This window comes from Microplitis demolitor, chromosome 3 (genome assembly GCF_026212275.2).
Source record: "Microplitis demolitor isolate Queensland-Clemson2020A chromosome 3, iyMicDemo2.1a, whole genome shotgun sequence".
Taxonomy (NCBI): Eukaryota; Metazoa; Arthropoda; class Insecta; order Hymenoptera; family Braconidae; genus Microplitis; species Microplitis demolitor.
The window spans coordinates 20,941,845-20,962,593 of NC_068547.1; the positions used below are offsets into that span (position 1 = coordinate 20,941,845).

The 20,749-nt window shown below is 29.3% G+C and overlaps 1 protein-coding gene across 1 annotated transcript; it reads right to left on the reverse strand.

Moving 5' to 3' along the window:
- Window positions 1-263: 263 nt before the first annotated feature.
- Window positions 264-11,348, reverse strand: LOC103577547 (uncharacterized). Its single transcript, XM_008558231.3, has 6 exons — window positions 10,950-11,348; window positions 3,349-3,838; window positions 2,899-3,260; window positions 1,471-2,757; window positions 1,004-1,400; window positions 264-921 (listed from the first exon to the last, which is right to left on the reverse strand). The coding sequence occupies exons 2-6, from the start codon at window positions 3,814-3,816 to the stop codon at window positions 523-525; spliced, it is 2,913 nt and encodes a 970-aa protein (XP_008556453.1). The 5' UTR covers window positions 3,817-3,838; window positions 10,950-11,348; the 3' UTR covers window positions 264-522.
- Window positions 11,349-20,749: the final 9,401 nt, after the last annotated feature.

Consider the following 20,749-nt stretch of genomic DNA (forward strand, 5'->3'; position numbering starts at 1 on the left):
CATTTTATAAAATAAGAAAATGTTTCATAGTAATTAGCGTGTAATTTTTTTTTATAATTCATTTTATTTTAAAATAATCCAGTTATTTACGGCACATATTTTTAATGATAATTGTTATGATAGTAAGTCTTACTAATATAATAATATATAATATATAATATATATTTATAATAATTTTAAAAAAATGGAATTCTTTCGTCGTATTATTTGTTCAAATTAATGTAAACAAATCAATACGAAATACTATTTAATAATAATAATAATTATAGTAATTAATTCATAATATTTTTATCATTCACTTATAAGCTATATAATAGTAAAATTTTTATGCGACTTGTTAAGTATTTGAATAAAAAATAAAATGGAATAGTAAAGATGTAGTCTTTACGATACTTTTTTTATCTTTTGTTTATGTAAGTAATACATATCAGTACTTAACGATTGATAAAAATTTATTTATAATTTTTAAAAATTAAGTTTCATACCTCACTTTTAAGTTCCGATATTTTAATAATAATAAATTCAAGTGCTTTCGGGCACTATTTGTTTGTAGTGAAAAGGCCCACGTGAGTATCCGCTGGGTTTTTTCGACATTTGGGGAGTGGGAATTTCTTCTTGCAGAGGTTTATAGACTAAGCCGCAGTTTTTGTTGTCAACGAGACCCTGGCGCAGGATCATGGGCGGTCTGATGACGGGGCCGCGGCCGCGACCTCTGCGATTGGCCATAAAACGAGCAAACTGTATAATTATTAAAAGAACTCCTAGGATTACTAGACAGATTGTCAGGATTGACCACGCCACTGGTTTGTACCACGCTAAGTAACCAAATGGCTGTTCAGTTGTGTAATCGTCGTACTCGGCATTTTTGTCCAGTTCCAACCAGACATCCTCCACTGGATTATTTTTATGAACAGGAAGTGTCTGTAATTATTAAAAAGTTATTATTAGTAATTAATTAGTTGTTAATTAATTTAGAGAGTGAAGTAAGGGAATTGTTTTTTACTTTTATGAATTTCATGTCACCGAGATCATCTTTTGAAATTTCAGCAGCATCTTCATCACTCGGTTCGTCTGAGTGCGTTGGAGGTTTTTGTGGAACTGGTTGTGGAACCGGTCCCTCTAGTTCATCCTCACATACCAATTTAGCTAGATCTGACCAGCGGGTAACACTTTCACCGGAAGGCTCATTCTGCTCAGTTCCGCTGTTGCCGAGATTGCTGATGTACCTCACAGTTTCCGTGGGAATAACACCGTGGGTCGTCAACCACTGAATGGCACCGTCGAATTCCGCATCACAGTTCAATGGATTCTGTGACAAATCCAAGCCTGATAGTTTTGGTGTCGCTTTCAATTCTTCAACTGTAATGCGCTCCAATTCATTTCCACGTACTGACAAAAATCTGTAATATTTTATTTATAAATTATTAAATTAAACTAATAATGTTTATCGTTAATTGATTATGGGCTTACCGAAGTGATTTAAAGTGTTGACGTGCTTCACTCCAAACTCGTTTCAACATACATCTGCTGACATCAAGCCGTGTAAGTTCTGGTGCTTGTAAGAAAGGCGTTACCTGAAGTGTCATCAGCGGATTTCCGGCGAGATTAAGTTTCGTCAGTGAGGTTGCGCCGTGGAGCATGTCACTTGGTATGAAAGCAATCATATTGTCTGAGATATCTAGCTCGCGAAGTGAAGACAGAGGTGACAAAAGACCTTTTGGAAGACCAGTAAGTCTATTTCTGGCAAGATTTAAATTTGCGATTGCTGGCATAGCGTAGAAAGTCGTGTTCTTTAGGTCTACAAGACCGCAATTGGCACACTCGAACCGGTAGACACTGTATGTATTGTACTCGAGACCGTTTATTTTGAAAATCGGTAGAGCTCCGAGATCTGGGTTATCGCTCATCAGTAAAACTTCTAATCGCGGGCTATTTCTGAGGTGGTGCTCGGTAAAGGAAGTGAGCTTGTTGTTGCTGATGTCGAGGTGTTCTAGTTGGTCTAACTCAGAGAAGGCGTGCTGATGGATTCTTTTCAATCCATTGCCAGAGATTATTAGCTGCTCGAGAGACGGCACGTTGTCCAAATCACTCTTGGCTATTATTTTAATCCGGTTGTTTGAGACATCGAGTATATCTAATGAATTCGCTTTAACGGACGCCAATGTTGTCAAGAAATTATCACTCAGCTTCAAACTCTGTAGATCAGTTCCTTCAAAAACGTCATTTGGTAAATCTGACAAAAGATTTCCACTCAAATCTAATTCTACCAACGAACTCAGTGGTTTGAATATCGCTTTTTCAATTTTACTCAGACGATTTTGTTTCAAGTTCAAGTACGCCAGGTTTAACATTTTTGAAAATGCTGATTTTGGCAGCCGCGGCATCGAGTTCCATGAGAAATCAAATTCAGTAACACTCGGGGCGTTTAGTAGATAATCTTTAGTTACTGACCAGTCGCGCCAGAATGGATTTCCCGAAATTGTCAGCAAATTGAGCTGGGTATTATTTTGAAATGTATCTGGATGGATGTCAATGATACCATTCCGGCTCAAATTTACCGCAAATAGATAGGGTATTCCATCGAAGGCTGTACGGTCAATAAGTGAAACGCGGGTATCAACAATAGTTATTGTTTCTAGATGTTCTAAGTCACGAGCACGTAGCGCGTGTGGGCCGAGTCTGATCTCACCGGCATTTTCAATTAGTAAGTGGGCGATTCCTGGACCGAAGGACTGGTTTTCTATCAATTTACTACATCTAAAAAAATATAAATAAATATTTACATATAAATTATTGCTATTATAATTATTATTAATAGCATTACTATAGCAGCAATCTCTCCGCAATTTATTATAATAAATAAAGTGACAATGTGACGCAATGGTTTATGTATTTTACCTCGCAGTTGTTGCAGCTGCATACTGTCCCGCACACCTACAGTAGTCGGGGCAATTTGTCATTATATCTTCTTCATCTTCAACATCATCATCGCCGTAATCATCATCGTCACCGTCATCGCTGTCGTCCTCATCGTTATCGTCGTCGTCATCATCATCATCGTCGTCCTCGTCGTCGTCGAGATCGTCCCCGTAAGTTACGTCGCTCTCGGCTTCCAGAAGTTCTTTCATAGCGCGACTTTGAGCTGTCCCAGACGCTGGTTTGCCCACCGGCGATGATGGGTCTGATAGTGGACCAGTCACTCGTGATTTCGGACGTGGCTTTTGGGTATCTTTAAGCAGCTTTATATGTTCCGTTATTTTCTATAATGAATAAGAAAAAAAAAATTGATAATAATAATTTTATTGCTTTGTTTTTATTAATTATATTTATCATTAAGATGAGTAATACCTTGTTTGAGTCACTTGCATCCAAAGTATTAATTTCTTGTAACAAAGCGTCTTTAAAATTGATAACGGGCTTTGTCAACTTTACCAAGTCTTCTGCTGGTACTTTTTTGTCCCGCTTAAGAATCTCTTGTAACCGATTGTTTTTAAAGTTTATGAATTCCTTTGTGCTGTCTCCAGTATCTTCATGTTCATCGTGTGATACTTTGATAGGATGAACAGAAGAACCCGAAGCTGAAGCTGAAGAAGATGTTGAACGCTCGGTAGTTACCTCCGGTTGATTGCTCGTCGCTGGTTGTTCGGTGATCGATACCGTTGGCTCAGGTTTCCCGGAGGTTTTGACTGTCGTCGAGGTGGTCTGTTCTACTTCCGCTGTCTTTTCATTTTTTATAGTAGTTGGTGATGCACAAATTGTTGAAGCAACTAGCAGCACCGCCAACGGCAGCAGAAACGCGACTCTACGCCGCTTCATTTCTTATTTATTTTTTTTTTATCTGAAACATACATGAATATATTTATATAAAATAAATGTAAATAATTGTGGAGTTTAAGCTTTACATATAAAAGTATAAATATAAATAACTTGATCAGCAAATTAGCTTGTTTATTTGCCGAGTATAAAATTGTGGTGAGGAATAAGACTGTATTGTTTTTTTTTATTTGGTAACAAAGGATACCTTTGTTGTAAGTAATAAATAATATATTTATATTGAGTATTGAGTATGCTGTAGTCAAGTTTTATCAGTGAGTTATGGAAGTTATCAACTGGGTACTACGACACAAACAGTTATTTTATCGTCATATCGTTTTCATATCATATAAAAACGGCTTTAGGATGTAAGATGTAACTTGATACTTGTTTCATTACTCATCTTTGGAGTCATTTTTAATTTTGTTTATACATAATTATTTGTTGAGGCTAAAAATATTTAGGTATAGCTCAACAGAATCTAAAGAATTTGAATTAAGTTGGGTCAAGTGATAAAAAATAATAATCTGATCGGAATCAAATTACACTAGACTGGCTAGAGAAGCTGTTGGCTTTCTGGTCTTTGGTCTCTGGTCTCTAGTATCCCCATGAACTTTTTAGTAGATTCTTAGTGGCTCTTACTCGTGTTTTCTCCGAGGTGGTCGCCGTGTAAAGAAGTAAGGCCCGTGGTCTGGGGAGAAGGTACAACATTGTAACCCCAAAAGCATTGACCAGCTGTGTTGGATGCTGGTTCTTATTCTAAGCTGATGCTGTTGAGATATACAAGTATACGAATAAAAATAAAGACGAGACGATACGAGGGTTTGCTTTATACTGTATACTAGTCTGTAGACGCGGATGCTGACCAGAGGCAGGTATGGAGCGGGGTAAGACGAAATGGAAATAAGAAGGTAGGGGCAATCTTGCTCTGAGCCGAGAGTTTGGAGTTGTCTTTGTTCCAGCACTGACTTCTCTTCTCTATAAGTATACAGCATACCTCTACTTTTACCTCTACCTCTACTTCTACCTGTACTTGATTCTTACTCTGACTTCGACTCTTGCTCCGGCTCTTGCTCTTTACTTTGGATCTTTGGCTCTCTGAACTGACGGAATGAATTTTCCTGCAGACACGAAAGGGCCACGCAGGTGTTCAAAGATAATACTATGTTTCCCTTCTATTCACTTTATTTCTTTGGCTTCAGACTTGAGGCAGCCGCAGAATTTTTTAACTTTTGTTCATTCCTTCTTTTTTCTATCGGCTACTTTAAATTCTTAAAATCAGAATTTACGCTGTTGTACGGACACATTACAAACCTCCGGATTTTTTTATTTTTATTTTTATTTAACTCACGGTATGTGATGTACGTGTATAATAATAATACTTCTTTACTACCTGGCTGTCGGAATCCAATGCTAGACCTCTGGATAAAATTTAAATTGTTGGGTACCAATAAATGTTGGTACTATTTTTTCTTTTACTATCAAGGATTTGAATTGTAATTGAAACTTTTATACAGCTGTTACATTATTAAGCTGGAAAAAATTATTTTAAATTTATGGAGATCTAAATCTTGGATTTTGTATAAATTTCGGATGTAATTTTTTCATTATTAAGATTTATGTAGTCCTGTGTAGACAAAAATCAAGGAAGGTCTGAATGTCAAACTGTTAAATTTAAATTTTTTATTTTAAAAAAAATTTCAGAACCTCATAAAAAAAATTAACATATATCTAAATAATTAAAATTAAAATTAATAAAATTGATTTCGAAATTTAACACAAGGAAAATTTTTTGCAATGACATAAAAACGTAGACGTCAGCGCGACTATTTTTTCGCGACTCAAGTTCTTATAAATATTCATATATATATATATTAATTTCCAGTAAATATTACATATTGATAAAATAATTAATATTCCATTAGACGGTCGTAATGAAGACAAACGCAGTGTTATGTTTAGACTTTTTGTGCAATTAATAGATACATTTTCATTGTTTAAAAATATACTTTAGCAAAGTAACAATCCACAAACTCTAAAGTTGCTTATACATTCTTATCACGAAGATAACGATACGGCGTCAGTTTATCAGTATATTTGTCCCTATTTGCGATAAATACCGTCAAGGTATTCATCTATTTGTTTAGTCGCGGTCTATAATAAACCGATACTTGTGCATACTTCTATTTCATTTATTCTCTATCCTTTTCTATACTTATTGCTTATACATATATATTAGTGCGTTGCATACTACACATACTTCCTGTCGTTTAACGTTAAACAACACTCTTACTGTGTCTATTTTATACGATGCTATGATACCATGTACTGTTAACTTTATGTATTTCGTATTTTCTCTATTCAGGAGAGTAATGGACTTAATATACATATATTTTATATAATAAGAGATTGGATAGACTCAATACTATCTAGATTCTAGGCAGCTTAAAAATTATAATTTCTATGAGTCATCGACCTTAGGAATAATTCAACAGCGTTCTCGAATTTATTAGTTTATGAATTGTCACTTTTCCACGACTCATGATGCGAAGCATCAGAGAGTGCTTTACCATCGAAAAATTTTTTTTGCCTCACTTCGGCAACTATTTATATTATTATACTTTTGTTGATTCGTGGAATTAAGATATGTTGCACACCATTTTGAAGATAATTTAATGGAGATTAATTCCATACTTTTTAAAAATTTATTTAGTTCAATAAAAATCGACAAAACATCAAAATAGTTTAAAAAAATTTCCTGTCCGTCAAGTATGAATCCCGTATACACGATAACTTGCAAAAAAATCCAGTAATTGAATCAAAATTTTTTTTTTTAAATTCTTTGAAAGATTTGTAGATCCCCTATTGAAAATGGTTAGGTAACTTAGTGTCGTTTAATTACAATTAATAAAAGAATAGAAAGGCTGTATAACTATACATATATATATATATATATGTCTATGTAAAATTAACATGAATGGTGATATATCTATACATTATACGTACATTTATTTCACCAGGGGCGCTTGCACATTACCGTCCTAGTACAGCTGTTTTTTTTTGTGTCATTGCTAATTAGTAAGCCTACATTTTTTCAATTCAATTCTTTTTTTTTTTAATTGTAAATAATTTTTTTTATAATTATAAATAATGACTAATATAATTAAAAAAAAAAAAAACAACAAATTTTAATGACAGAAAATTGTATATATTTTAAATTTATTCGTGCTTCCCGCCATTTTTTTTATTATTTTATTATTTCATAATAAATGAGCATTATGAGTCGTGCACTTTTGGATTTTCCAAATTTTTTTTCATTTTCTTCCATTAATTTCTTAATTCAATTGTAACTAATTCAATAAAATCTATTTTTACTACAAAATGAAATCGATAAATTGATCAGTTGGATGTTAAATTAATTAAATTAATTTAGTCATAGAGCGATAGTTAATCGAAAATAAATGATCAATTACCATTTAACAGTCTATCATGTCGTGGCTTTTCTTTATTAATAATTATTTTTATTACTATGAATTTTTTTATTGCTTCTTACACTGCAATTACGAGTAAATTATGTATCAAGTGTGAATTTATAAAACGCAAGTTGTAACGAATTACTACTGAGCCGATTGCAAGTTTCTTAACACCATGAGCGTCTTATTATAGTCCAGTTAAATAGACCTAAAAGCGGAAACAGGTCCAGCAGGGTCTGATTTTTGAGGTAAGTTTCAGAACATGACTATAAAACATATACCAAAACAATAAAGATAACGCTTCAATTAAACAGGTAAAAAAAAAACAATTAAAAGCACTTTTAATTTATGTTTTTTCGAAAAATAAATTAAATTTCGGCCAAAGTGCCGTACAAAAATTATAGAGGAAAAAATGTAGAAAATTATGAGTACCCTCAGTTTTACTGTACACGCGTAGTAAAGGTAACAGAGCACCTGAGAGATTACAGGGAAAACAATGTAGACCACATTATTCTCACTCATGTCACTATTTTTGGCGTCTAATAAGAGCGTTCTCGGCAATAGCGCTCTTGAATTTATTTATTAATCTATCTATCAAACGACTGTAATTTTTTTCCATTAATTCTTTAATTTAATTATAACAAAATCAATAAAATCTATTTTTATTAAAAAATGAAATTGATAAATTGATTAGTTGGATGTTAAATTAATTTAGTTATGGAGCGATACCGAGCTGAAACCGAGTTTCTTAATACAACGAACGTCTTATAAAGAGTTGCAAAATAGATATGTACATTAATTTTTGTAATAAATATTCTAAAAGTACGCCAATAAGTGCCTATAGATGGCAGGTCATAAGGGGCGCTTACAAAAATATGTTGGAAAACTTTTTCACAAGACTCAATGAGTTACTTCAATATTTTTCGCACGCAAGCTACAGTATATGGAACTAAAAAATATTTTTTGCACGGCTAATATATCACAATCTTTAGCGATTAGGTATCATTATTACCTACTGTGTCAGATTTGACATATTTAGCTGCCAATTACACAGAAAAAAAGGATTTCGTGACCCAAAAAATTTTAGCTCGATCCAAGAATTTTTTTGCACTGTGAGTGAAAACAAAAATTATCTAGGGACGATAAAAAATTTCTTTCGCTAATAAATTTTTTTAATCCTGACAAATTTTTCGTATTTTTTCATAATGCGAAATTTTTCTTGTGCAAAGAAATCCTTTATTTCTGTGTATAGGCGCTCTCTATAAGTGAATTAGTGAATATTCACTAGTGCTGATCCATTTTTAGAGAGCGCTAAATGCCGTAAATTTCGAGTATGTGTTTCAACAATATTATTATGCTTTAAATAAAATAATCATTTTAAGTTATGTATTACTCAAAGTAGAAAAAATACTTGAATAGTTAAGGTTTTTAATTCTATCGCTATTAATTGTCCTATCGTACTTAATTATTATTCATGACTGCTAATTATTGATCCCATTAAATTATATACAAATGAAATAAGAAACCAGTTCATTTTTTAGCCTCACATATGAAAATACACAATGTTTTACTTTTAGAATATTTATTGATTTAACTTTTAAAAATTACGCTTGTAAAAATAATTATTGAAATAATAAATAAAAATGAAAAGTATTTGAATGAACTCATGGTATCGTGTAAAGAAGTCACGTCTCTCCTTGAATGTGCAATTCATAATGCGTCGAGGTGTGTCGCCACGTCGCGAATTAACGACTTACAGTATATGTGATCATTCTGCAAATCGCGAGTACTTTAAGTATTTTTAATATTAAATCTATCATGTAAATAATAACATAGAGAAGAGAGATGAAGCAGAAGAGGTAAAGGCGTTTTAAGAATAAGTAGAAGGAACTCTAGTTGTAAAGACTTATTACGATTATTATACAAAAAATTATTAAGAATATATTTGCATATTTTAGCTTACATTGAGAAAATAACTTCAAGGTGTTCATTTTAAATTTAAGTATTTTTTATTGCATGTAAAGTTTACTTGAAAAAAAAAATATATATATATTACTTTTAAAAGCAGTAATTGCTCTAACATATTATTGCTATTATTATTAAAAAATTTTTTTTAAAAATTATTATTGCGATCACAATTTTTAAAAAATAATAATGCACTAATTTTGATGCAGTCAATAAACTTTTAACAATCAATTATAATACAATGATTGAATATAACGTCAGCATGATAATTTTTGAAATTTAAAAAACTTATTACATACATATTTATTTTATTTATTAATATAGCCATGTGCTAATTTATTTAAGCACAGTTTAATTTAAAAAAACGTATTATCTTTTATTTGATGAGAATTGCGCAATAATAATGAAATAAAACAGAAAGATCTAGTGCTCTAAGTAGATAAAATAGTACACGTTAGACAATAGTAGATTCCGCATTGTACTTTTTATTGGATTTATTTCTATTTATTCTATTTTTATAAAATAGAAATGGGAGATGCAGCAACACCGTGTAATGTCCGTATACTAGGGTATGTATATAATATTAAGTATATAAAGTATAAAGTATGCATTGTAAGCACACCTGCATCACGCGACCTGTGGTTCTACTCAACATTCAACCAGCTCTTATATTAACGTACACACACATATTATATATATATATATATATAAATGTATGTATTATAGGTATATTAAATACAAGCTGATGTCGTGGACCAAAAATACCTCTCATATCACACTATCATAATAAATAATATATACTAAATAAACAGTATTTAAATTAATATTAATGTCGTGGTAATTTAATCGTACTTTTGTCTAAGACCGTATATTTATTTCTCAATTTAAATAAAAACTGTAATCAGTAGTTTGTTCAGTTTTTTGAATTTTTGTCTATTATTTATATTTTTCCTTACTTCCTTCTTTAATATTATGATTATTATAATAATATCTTACTTATACTAAGTTACCGTGTTGTCAATTGACATTATAATAAATGGAAAATTTATTTAAAGACCGATGACATTACGGAAGACAAATATTTTATAAAAAAAAAGAAAGGAAGAGTTGTTTGCTTCGACTTTTTTTAAGTTTGGAGCAGCTGTAAGACTTTTTTGTTTCATGTTACTATACTAAAATTTTTTATATAAATATATATACATTGGATTAATAAATGTATATTTTAAAAGATTTTTATATACGATTACGGGGATTGAGGGATACATTATGATTAATCGAACGAGACTTTTATGGCAACAAATAATCCAAGATGAATAAACGTTTTATATAAATAAATATATATCTATATATGTATGAAGATAAATCAAGGTAAGGGTAAAAGGTGAACAGGAAAGGGGGGCCATTGTTCATTGTCATCAAAATAACTGTCATCAGTATCAGATAACTTATAAATTTTAAATAATATTAAGATAACGAGAGTTTTAATACGCAGAGTGTGATAAGAAAATTAAACGGAGTTTATTTAAATTTATGAATTTAAATTTGTGGCGACGCCAATGCTCGCAGGTAAAAGAAAATCAAACAAGAAAGTTACTCAGGTTCTTTCTTTAATGTTAATCTTTATATTTGGTTTAGTTGTATGTACAGTAAATATATATTTATATATAATATAATATAATTTAACAATAGTATACTTACTTTACTAGTAACCAGGTGTTAAATATCCTCAGAATAACTCGATAAAAAGTTTTCACAACTTTACTTCAATTTGAGATGAAGATATAAAAGTGGGTTTCAAAGATGAAAGCACACAATCGTAAATAAAAGTTTCGTCTGAACAGTAAGACACCGATTTTCGTACTGGCAACTGGCGTTTGAAGTGACGTCGCCGTAGCCTCTTGTCTCTCGTTTGCTACCAGAAGAGAGCACCAACAGCAGGCTGAAATTTCTGATGACTAGAGTCAGACATACAATCACTTGGGTGGGGATCAAGTACACAGTTGAGCTCACATCACCGTTTTACGTTCCTGTTTGGTTCACTCTTTAGATGTGTTGGGTCCGAGTCATCAGCATGGTTCTTCATACTCAGGGTTGCGTATCAGCACCAGTATTAGTACTAGTAATAGTACCAGTATTATTTGCTACCACTACCACTGGTAAAAGTCATATGTATGCACATAGATTGCTAAAAAAGTAATTTAAAAAATTAAGGACTCGAGGTGGGGAGCAAGCAGTAGTTTTAAGATGGAGTTTAAAGGCCGCCGGTTCACCAGACGATTTAACTGCTTAAACTCAATGTTGATTTTGGATCGGCATTGATCTGTTGATCGATTGGATTTTAAATTAAACCACTAATTAAAACTAATTGTAATTATTTGTATATTTTGAATATTTATATATGTGATAATTTATTTTCAGAATAAAAAGAAAAATTTTTCATTTTTTCTTTTTATATTATTTAAACGTCAATGTTTTTGTGAAATCTACGTCATTTGGCGGCTTGCCAGCTTGCATGGGTTCATTCAGAAATTTATAGCTTTTAACACGTGGGATGTTATTAGATGCTTTTTAAGTTTTTTACTGTTGTGGTAATGTATTCACTACAGTATAAACTTAAATGCGTGACCAATCTATTTTTGTAACAATTGACGCAATAACAAGGTCGTTGAATTTGTGAATTTACGCGGGGATTTTTAAATTTTATTTTTTTTATGAGTGTGAGTGTAGCAGACAGACAAATTTAAAGTTATAAATAAATAATTTAAAAAATAATATTTATAAAAAAATGCACTTATTAATTTCAAATTTTTTTAAAATTTAATTTTATTAATTATTTACTCTATTTATTAATAATTTAAAATTTTTCTGATGTCTGCGACATTCACATTCTTTTTTTTTTTAATGATTTTTGTTTCATGGCTCATTTATATATATATTATTTATAATTTTTTAAATAAATATTTTATATTGATAACTTTTGTTGACTTTTTTAAAAAAATTAAATGTAAATATGTTATTTTAAAATCCTAATTAATTTTATAAATTCTTTTTTGCAGTTTAATTATGCAATTATTTATTAAAATTAATTTTATTTAAATTATTTAAGTATTTAAACTGTCTAGATAAATTACCGACTGGGAGTAACTCGAAAATTTGAACTGCAGGTGGCAGCAGCGTCTGCGTGTTTATAATGCGCAAGGTAGTTGCGTAGTAGACGCTTACGTTCCCGCTCGAGAGACGCTCTTACTAGACATCGTTCGATAAAAATTAATTAATAATCCCATAATTAAACATCTCTTTTGCTAAATTTATATTTATTTAACTCAATTAAAGTATTCTGAGCTGTTTGAAAGTAAAAATTAAGTAAATCAACTCGAGATAATTGATAAATCTGTAGATATTGATGCTGTACAATACGAGGACATGTCCAAGTAGACGCAACCGACTCAGCCGCCATTACTCGAACTTCGAATCATTTAAAAAAAACTCCAATGTCATTTATTCATTAATTTCTTAACTAATTAGCACTTTTAAAGTTTTCGTAAGTATAAATAATATCTCGAAATACTTTTTGCTTAAATTATCAGTCATTTTTTTTCGTTTTTTATTTTTTTAAATTTATCACTTAATTTTTGAAAAAAAGTGTCATGGCGGCCACTAAATCAAAAAAAAAATTCTTTTTGAAAAATAATAATTTAAATGAATTAGTATAAAGAAATGTCTATAAAAATTAAAAATACAAGGAAATAATTTCCCGCGAGTTTAGTAATAGCGTCAGTTGTAAATTCCGGGCTTAGTGCGCATGTGTAAAGTTTTAATTTAAAAATTTCGTGTTTAATAATAGATTTAAAATAAAAAGACAGAGTATTTATTAATTCGCTGATTTGTGTCTTGAAGTTAAAAGTAAAATGTGCTGTGTATGCAAGTGTTTTTTTTTTAAATAAAAATCTAGTGTTAGTAAGAGAGTACTTTCCAAATTTTAGTTCAAAAATTTATTAATTTTCTAATTTGTCTTGGAATAAAAGATAGAAAGTGCTGAGTATAAAAGTAGTTTTTTTTTAAAAATAAAAATTTAGTGTTGGTGATAGTGCGCAAGTGTATGTGGTCTTAATTTAAAAATCTATTAAATATAATTTATCTATGAGTGTGAATGCAGCTGACACTTGTAAATTTTTTAAAAATTTGAATAAAAAAATTTTTAAAATGCGTATTTGAATAATAGAAAAGTACGCGCATTCTTTCAGTTTAATTATTTCAATTAATCGAATTATTTATTTAGAATTTGTAAATTATTACATATATGCTACATTCACACTCATTTATTTATTAATCAACTGACATGTCTTAAAATTAAAAATATAAGTGCAGTGTACGTAAGTGTAACTGTCAGTGAAAATAAAAATTTAGTGTTTGTTACAGTGAGCAAGTATGTAATGGTTTTAATTAGTGATTAGTGATTTGTACATCGGGTTTTTATTTTCCGATTAGTTTATTCGACTATTTTAATTTTTAAAAGCTTATTAAGTAAAAATATTGAGTCGTTTATTAATAAATTCGTGTCGTGTAAAGTAATTAGTGTTGTGTTGTGTTCAGTGAACTTCCAGTTACAGAATATCATCTGAAGTCATCAACGTGAGTTTTTTTAAATTTAAATAATTAAATATAATTAAAAGTCATATATTTTCTAAATTATTTTTTTTCTTACAGAATTAAAAAATGCGGTTTCTTCAGTAGCTGATTGGTGACGTACATTTTTTATTTACCTCCACAGTCTTTTTATTATGGACGTGGTTGTATTATTTTTTAAAAAATTGTAAATGCTCAAAAATATTTTTTCGCAATAGAATTATAACACGGTAATTTTTTTGCTTAAATGAAATATCGATAGAAATAATTACAGATCAATTTAAATACCAATTAAGAAAATAGTTATTGGCTTTGAATCCATACTAGGATAAAATTAAAAGTTAAATTTACTAGCCGATAAACTAAAATTCTACACGCAACGTAGTAAAGAAAACGTAGAAATCTGTTAGCTATCAGTATCTTCAGTCAATTAAATTAAATATCAATCGCAGTTTAGTATTTTAATATCAGTTAGTAATTTACCTTAAGGATATTTAAACGAAAAAAATTTCTCGGCTCTTTTAGTTACAACAATATAAATTCTTATCTTTTTTTAAAATAAATATTATGTTGATAATTAATTATCAATACTCATATATCGATTCTACGAAACTCAATACAATGGAGTGTACAGAAGTCTTACAATAGAAATAATAATTACGATCGATTATAAAAATATTTATCACTTTGTTTTATGAATCACAGGAAAGTAACATCGAGTACATGCAAAAAAAAAATCCAATATTTAATGGCGTAAAATATATATAATACGATAAACTAATGAATAGTAAAAGCTTTTAAGTAATTTACATAAATAGATATCAGTTCAAATCTCAGGTCATTGACACTTGTGATTATAAAGTCATCGACTCTCAATAAAGGCGGGTTTTAAAATTTTTTTAGCATCGCAAATCCGCAATTGTTGAGTAAACGGCTGTCTTACTTTGTTACATTGATATAAAAATTTTTAGACATTCAAAGAAAAATTTTATTATTATCAATAGTTCTTATTTTTTCTATAGATACAGAAAAAATTTTAATTTAATAGAATAAATTTTTTAAATAAATATATTTAACGAAAAATTTTTCAGCCTTTTACAAGGTACACTATCTGTGTCAAGTTATCTGATAGCGATTGTAATATTTGCACTTGATGTTGTATTATATATAGCGCGTTATCTATAAACTTAAACTTACAACTCATCTCGTCAACTAAACGGGGAATTAAACTGAGGAGAAATTATATAGAACACAAAAATAAATATCAACGGTTATGATTAAATTTTCTTTACTTAGTTATTTAATTAATACGTCATATTATTAATTTTACACAATATCTGATTAGCTGATCCTCTAAAACTAAACTTTTATTCATAACCAAGTTTTTTTGATTCATAAATAATTTCCGATACGGCCATTAATTTTTACTGGTTCATTCAAACTGATAGTCGTTTTATTGAATTTTTTTATAAACATTTAAGTCACAAGTTCAGTTAGTTAATAATTTTAAATGTAATTTATTTATTACTCTGCATGAATATATAAATAATTTAATAAATATCGCAGCAAAGTGACTTATTAACTTTTTTTTGTCACTTTTAAATTGCGATATTTATATCCAGTATTGGAAATATATGACACGATAAAGTATAAATTTAATTTTTTATCTTTATTTATGTCATTTTTTTTTTTTTATTTTATTTCAAATCGGGATAATAATTTTATTCATTTATTTATTTATTAATAAAATATTTGTCAAAAGTTCAGTTAACTGATAGTGAGAATTGCCACAGTTTATTAATCGTTATTAAAGCTATTATTATACTGATGTCAATCTCTTAACTCATGCGCCCATCTATTTATTTACTTTTATTAAACATCCATTCTCACGCAGTTTAATCTCCGTCGTCACATTTGCGATCAGTCGACCTCCACAATATAAATAATGTGACTGACTTAAAGACAAACGTTACCAACAAGAAATACTTTCATTCTACAACAATATTACTTTTACAATCTGCCTCTTATCTTACGCTAATGATTTTTGTACAAAACGATCTTGGACTCCGAACGGAGTGTTAATGCTGACAGAGTCCTCGGGGTTTTTTCTTACATCACCTCTAAGAATTCGTAATTTCCATATTGACTCTCTTCATACATATCATTAATTTATTGCGCTTATGATTTAAATAATTTCAAAAATTTAAAAAAACCGCCAATTAATTTTGAAATTTTAAATTTTAAAAATTGAAGTCACGTAACAAATTAAATAATTCTCTGAATTTTTACAGTTTGCTCGTCTTATTTAACTGTATACAACTTTTTTTCTTATCATATGTTACATTCTCTCTTTAATCGGGTCTTCATTAAAACATGTTAATGTTTATGTCTTCAATATGCTCCACTTTTATTAAACAAAGGTTTGCTTGACCTTAAACGCATCTTGAATAATTACTGTCGACTGTTTATTTAAACTCTGATTCAACCAATTTAAATTATAAACCATTTATCTACATACATTTGTATATATATATTTTTTTTATATTAAAAAAGAAATACCTTGCATTCTAATTGCTTGATTGTATTTAAAAACACTCGTAATTGAAAATTAAAATTTATAATAATTCAATTGAATTGAAAGAGCAAGCAATTGTCGTTACTTATGATCTTTTTTTTATAAATATTCCTCTGTAAGGTCTCATTTAATCCATTATTTATATATATATATATATATATATATATATGGGCAATGTCATTGCCAAGCTGCAAAGCCACGGACTTTAATGATTGCGCGGTTGAAACTCAACGTGTCCGGGAAGTTGGTCTATTAAGAGGCGAATCATTTGACATTCCCTACTCCAGTGCAACGCAATGTCTACACGTGGGCGTTTACTAGGGTTATTTTTAAAAATAAATTAAAAAATAACAGTAGAAAAATAATTATTTAATTTATTTTCTCAAAATTATTGAGCAGTTGATGACTAGTAAATTTCGTAATTTTTAAAAATACATTTTTTTGTTATATTATCACGGTATCTAATAATCTGACACGTTGGTTCGTTATCTGAGGACATTTTTTTATCACACGTACAATCTATCGGATGGATAAAATTTTTAAGTGTTTCCTTATTTTTATAAATTATTAGAGACGATGAGAAAAAATAAATGAGGTGGGTCTTTACGTCTTCCTGATGTTTTCCGTCAGACAAACGTCATTGTCTCTTTTTAGGAATAGAAATGATATATATGTGTAATGTGTATAGAGTGGCTGTTAAGCTTGACACTGGTTTACGAGGATTGTAAGTAAATATAAAGGTAGACGAGTCATGAGAGTTACACCTCGTCGTTACCTTAAACGATTCGACTCGCCTTTTACTTGCTCGTACGATACATTCACGTTCCTACGGCAACTTGTCACCAGCTACTACTTTTTTTTAGTCTCCGTTTTATTTATTTACCTCTTATCTTTCATCTTTTTTATTCATTCATTTATTTTTTTTTTCTAACATTGACAAAAAATAATACGAATCATTTTATTTATGGCCCTGATGATGAAAGTCGCCGCGTAATCTTGCACTGCATCTTAATATTATTTTATAAATAATATTAACATAATGATAAATAATTATTATTTATATATATTATAATACGGTATTTAGTATTTTGTCCCTGAATTCTTGAGTGATTTTTTTTATTTTTATAAATATGTTTTAAATATTATATATATATATATATATATATATATATATATATATATATATATATATATATATATGTGGATTTAATCCTGTATATTTTTCGTGGTTGCATATTTTATTCGTAGCTTAGGGGAGGCTGGGGCACAACGGACCCCCCGGGGTATGACGGACCCCTTCAGAAATTTGCCAAAAAATTTTGTTGTCATGGTTAAATTTTTTAGAATTGAGAAATTTTCGTCTTCCTCTGACCCTCATTAAATATTCAGTTGTCCTTACTGGCTATTAAATACATCCAGTTAAATGTTATTATAATGTACACACTTTACTGCTAAATTATATTTAGTAGCGTGTTAGTATTTATACATTCATTCAAAGATATATATTATCATACAAATCTTGTATATTTGATCTTTATACTTTCCTTGTATTTTTATTTATCATTCGCTCAAGTCAGATAATAATTTTTTTTGCACTCAAATGAACAATTTAATTTTCTACTAAAAATTGACTTTATTTTTAAAAAATAATTTCAAAATTTTTATAAAATTATTTTTAAAAAATTTGAATTAAATTATTACAAAAAAAAATTTTTTTCAACTTATCCGTCGATATGTTTAATAAACTTAAAAAAAATTAAATATAGTAATGTGAAAATTTTCTCATTAACTTCATCGGTATTTTAAATTTGAAATGAGTATAAATTTTAAGTTTAATAAATGAAAAATTAATTTTAGAAAATCACAACAAGTTTTTAATCAACTAATTGAGTTGTGTAATATCAACATATTATAAAAAAAATAATAAAGAGGAAATTGTGTCGAGGCTCGTATTGAAGAGGTCAAGAGTTGATGACTGATGACTCGAGTAAATGTAATATTATCTAAATGTTTAAACGTAACATTTTTTATTTACACAATGTCATCATGTGGAAACATGAGCACTGACCTAGGAACCTCTCAATGCTGCGTTTAAGTATAACAAAAGAGGGTGGGGTTATTATGTACTGCGAGACCTATGACGCGCGGGGGAGGATATGAAGTGAGGAATAAAAAAAAACAGATAGATAGAGAGAGAAAGAGACTCGCGGTTTTGTTATACGAACAAAGTTAACTGTGTTAGTAGAGTAGCTATAGTGAGGCTGAGGCGCTTGATTAATCTGTCATATTTGATGTAAGTGCAGGTTAATCTATAGATGCACTTGTACAACACGGGCGATTCCAACAATTGCACGCATCCGCCAGTTTGTACAATTTAATGTCAACTACGTATCTGTATATACCTATTGCATTTTGTGGTCTTGAATTACCCAGTGGCCAGTCTGCTATATATATAAAAGTCACAGTTTTGTCGCGTCGCGATAAGACTTATAACTTCAGAGGTTAAAGGTGACATGCTATTATTGTAGGCTCTCTTATTATTATATTCTCTTCGACATATACACTGATGCCCTTCATAATATGGGGATCACACAAATCGCTTTCATTCAATAAAGTCATTTTGCAATTGTTATTCACTTGTATGTCATTTATTTTTATTTTATTTGTAATGTCGATTAAAACTTTTTTTTTTTTTTTTTACAAAAATAATTATTTGAAAATAAATTTACGTAATTATGCAGTAGTGGGATTAAATTTCTTGTCTATCAAAATATTTAAAAAAAAATTTTTTTCCAATCGTTTATTAACTCGTTTATTAAAAAAAAAAAATTTGTTGTAAAATTTTGAAATTTGAATTTGCTATGGAAATTTGAAAGCGGAAGAATTGAAAAAACTAGTCGAGGGATCACTTTGAGACCCGGTCGAGTTTTCAGATTTAAAACCTCATTGAAAAATTAAATTTTTACGATAAAAAATGTTTATAGGCCTAAATATGTGGAACCCACTTTCGGTATATTTTCATTAAAATTATCACGATAATGTTTATATATTATTTAATGAATACAAATAAATAATAAGCGAAATGAATTGTATATCCTGTAGAATATAAACCTGATGTCTAGCTTGTAGTCGATATGATTTAGATCGCTCGACAATATAACGATATATATTAGTGATTGAAAACGAACGGATAAAATAAAGACTGATCCGACAAGGATTTCAAACCGCTCGCGGCATCTCATTTATACATCCTTGCACCAGTACACTAAAAGATAAAACGATGTAACATTAAACATAGATATACTTTTAAAAAAATCATTTGATATTTAATATCGGAGTTACCACCTTCCTTCAACAAGACCCGCTTGTAATATCCTCATTAGCATTTTCACAACTCTTTATTCATAATTTATGTGTCGCACTATTTTCCGTGTTATGTACACTTAATTTCATACATATAATATACTCACATATATAAGACGAGTGGGTACAGTGTCATATTTCTCAGTTACTGTTTCCTTTTCCGCTTCACTGAATATTCTCGATACTATATACTATATTCCCTCTTTTTTTATTACATTTATTTACTTTTTTTGTTTTTTATTTATTATTTTTTATTATTGCCGGGAGAAATCTAAAGAATTTTAACAAAAAATATTTATTTACAACATTCTGCAATTATGCAATTAACAATATCTACATTTTAAAATAAATATATCATTTAAATTAAATTCGTGAAAAAGTATAATTTAATGTTGTCTGAAAATATATAAATTGTATTTATTAAAAGATCAGCAGTCATTGAACTAGATTAATTTTCATTAGTTACAACTATTAGATGACCCTCGGTATTATTCCTGGATATATAATACTAGCTCAATGGTTATATATATATATATATATATATATATATAAATATATATATTAGAACGTGCAGATATAACACGTGCAGATGTTCTAACATATTTGCAAAACTATAATAGAACCTCATATATATATATATATATATATATATATATATATATATATGACTAAATCCATTTTGCGATATTTTTGTTATACTAATCTGTCGGAATCATTTAGTCTATATATTAAAAATAAGAAAACTCCTCTCGTTACAGTCCTTAATTAAAATTGCAAAATATCGATCATAATTTTACGAAATTAGGCATTGAAAATCCAGCAATAAATATATCAGCTGACTAAATATTAAATTTACATAAAAAAAATAAAACGACTGGTTTGTATAGAATTTTATTGCTTACAAAAATAGTCTTGTTGATCAAATTGATAAATT